Consider the following 2,772-nt stretch of genomic DNA (forward strand, 5'->3'; position numbering starts at 1 on the left):
ACGGATAACGTCCGTCGGTAATACCATCAGCGATAGATGGCCGACGTCGTCGTCGACTGATAGTTAGCGGCAGAGTGTCCGTCGGTGAGCAGCCGACGGATCCGTCGGTGTACTGTGTTAGCGACGCGTTATTTAACGTCGGGGCTTATCTGTCGGTACCTATTATTACCGACGGAAACATCTATCAGTGATCGACAAAGTTGTTTTAACCAAGTATTGAGCAAAAAGAATATTACGCCAAGTAAAACTCGGCCTGTGACCAATCTTCGCCGAGAGGAAATCATCTTGAGGAAAATACTTCGCCTTAAAGACACAACACACCAAAGCTTCATGTTCATTGATAAGACGCCAACCCGTCTTCCCAAGCATAATGTTTTTGGTAGGGCCAACAATAATAGTTCGACTCCAAATTTGTCTTACACCTTCGTATAAAATAGGCGCCAAGGACAAAAATATGAACAATATTTAAATCACACCAACTTGCCAACAATATAATACACAAATAATAAATTGGAAACATCCCTCAAAAAAAAAAATAATAAATTGGAAACACATTCACACTTGGACTGTTGGACAAGAGAAAAAAGGAAGAAGTAACAATTACAAAACACAACTTTGTTTGTCCAAATTCAGAAGGCATCAGGATCAAGCGCTTTGATGCGGAGGATCCGATGGCAGCTATAGACCTGGCAAAACGCCTGCAGACACATGAGCACCACCATCACCACCGCCGCCAGGAACGTCAGAATCCGCCACGACCCGAACACATAATCCTTCATGAACCTCCCCATTTTAACCCTCCACCTCTGGCTGTAAAACCTGTTCACATCCGCTATCACTCTGTCCAAGGAGCCCACTTTCGTCAATCTCACCGACTTGCTCATCCCGTTCCACAGATCCGCCACCTCCTTCTCGCTCTTCAAATGGTTGTTTATGATCCCCCTCCGGCACAGCTCCCCCGCGTCCACCTCCGTGTCGATGATCCCGTTCATCAGCTCCGTGTACCGCGTCAGCACCATCGGCCCCGCCGCCACGCACGCCTCGTACGCCACCAGGTTCCGCAGCACCACCTCCGAGTTTATGTCCACCTTGATCACCGGAATGTACAGCGTTAGGCTTTTCTCATCGAAATTGAAGCTCGAAATCCCCTCCTTGGTCGGCGAGAACCGCACCCCGGCTTCCAGAAGCTGAGTCACGGAAGGGATCACGATCTCCTCCTGCAGCGGAGGCTTCTCGCTACCGTTCTGCGCTTCCTCGTCGCCGTCGTCTTTCTTCTCCCCGTAGGCGGAGAACATGTTCTCGAGAGGCTGCTTGAACGCCTTCAAAATCGGGATGTTGGAAATGATCTTCCATGGCAGCTTCACTACCAATTTGATAGGTTTGGACAAGACCACCCTTTTCATATAAATCACAGGCTTTCTCATGGAGGTGGAAACAATGCTCCACACTATCACGCGGAGCTGCCTCACGTGGCTGGACTGCTTAAGCGCCTCCTCTCCCTCCGCTGCCTCCTTGTCCTTATCCTCCTCCTCCTCTGCCACGTCGATCTCGATCGACGCGGGCTTCTCCCAATCCGTTTTCGGCACGATGTAGTTGTACAAAAACTCGAGCAAGTGAGCGCACTCGCTCACGGCGGCGCCCTCCGCCGTCTCGGCCATCTGAAAGGGCGAGAGGTCCCTGCTGAGGGCGGTGAGCATCGCATGAACCCTCTGGTCCGCCATCTCCACAGACGAGAACTGAAGCTCCAGCAACTTCCTCATCACAAACAGAGGGATCTGGTTCTCGAGCATGACGATATCTCTGAGAATGGCGTTGTGCGCTGTTTTCCTGCCGGATAAATCGATGAGATGAGCCATTCTGGAGGGGATTCTGGTGATGGCCTTGCCCTCCTTGACGGCGCAGACCTGCATGAACTCGAACAAGAAGGAGACGTCGACGGCCATCATCCAGGCTAGGGCTTCGGCGCCGATGCCGAGGGGGCGGTGGTAGTTGGCCTTGATGCGGAGCTCCATTTTGAGTATGTGGTCGACCAGGTGCTTGAGCTTCACGTTCTGGAGCTCCTTCTGGTTTCTTTTGGCGGCGGCCACTTTGTACCTCTCCATGTCGTAGAGCTCGGCCCGGAGGTGGTGGTACGGCCCGATCGCCACCTGTTGGGGGATGTACAACTCCGGATCGCTCACCATTAGGGCTTTAGGGACGGCGAAGATGGTGACCGGGATCTCCGTCTCTTCGTCGACCTCGTCGTCTAGGGTTTGCTGGATGCGCTTCACCCATTGCGTCTCGTCGTAGTGTGGCCGTTGTTGTGTCGTCGACATATATGGTGTGGAAATTGGAAATTAAGATTGGATTTTTGAATCAACTGGCTGTGTTGTGTACGTAGTGGTTTAAATATAGTATCATAAGTGGGCGAAAATGAGTTTCTCGTTACTCGTTATTGTAATAAAATATAGGAGATGAATGTGAAGGTTTAAAACTAAAGTAGCACTATATATCTAGGTCAAATATTCTTGGTTTGTATTTTTTAGTGTAAACAATGCGTTCACGAGCGAGATTCCAGTAGCTAGGTAAACAATAAAAAGATAAGTCCAAAATGAAATGAAATATAGTAATAAAGAATATGAACCATGTGTTCTTGCATGTGTGATTATTGAGGTATTAATTATATGGATGGTGATGAAACTGCGATGCAATTCGTTGCCATGCGTATCATTCAGATCAAATAATTGAGCTAATTGTTTATTACAGTAATTTACACAAGTGGGCATGCACTGC

The 2,772-nt window shown here is 49.2% G+C and overlaps 1 protein-coding gene across 1 annotated transcript; it reads right to left on the reverse strand.

Annotated features, from left to right (window-relative positions):
* Window positions 1-445: 445 nt before the first annotated feature.
* On the reverse strand, window positions 446-2,554 carry LOC131011197 (putative UPF0481 protein At3g02645). Its single transcript, XM_057938992.1, has one exon. The coding sequence runs from the start codon at window positions 2,313-2,315 to the stop codon at window positions 630-632; it is 1,686 nt and encodes a 561-aa protein (XP_057794975.1). The 5' UTR covers window positions 2,316-2,554; the 3' UTR covers window positions 446-629.
* Between the last annotated feature and the right edge of the window lie 218 nt (window positions 2,555-2,772).

This window comes from Salvia miltiorrhiza, chromosome 2 (genome assembly GCF_028751815.1).
Source record: "Salvia miltiorrhiza cultivar Shanhuang (shh) chromosome 2, IMPLAD_Smil_shh, whole genome shotgun sequence".
Taxonomy (NCBI): Eukaryota; Viridiplantae; Streptophyta; class Magnoliopsida; order Lamiales; family Lamiaceae; genus Salvia; species Salvia miltiorrhiza.

Coding starts and splice junctions, on each gene's coding strand:
- LOC131011197 (XM_057938992.1), bottom strand. CDS start 2,315: ATGTCGACGACACAACAACGGCCACACTACGACGAGACGCAATGGGTG.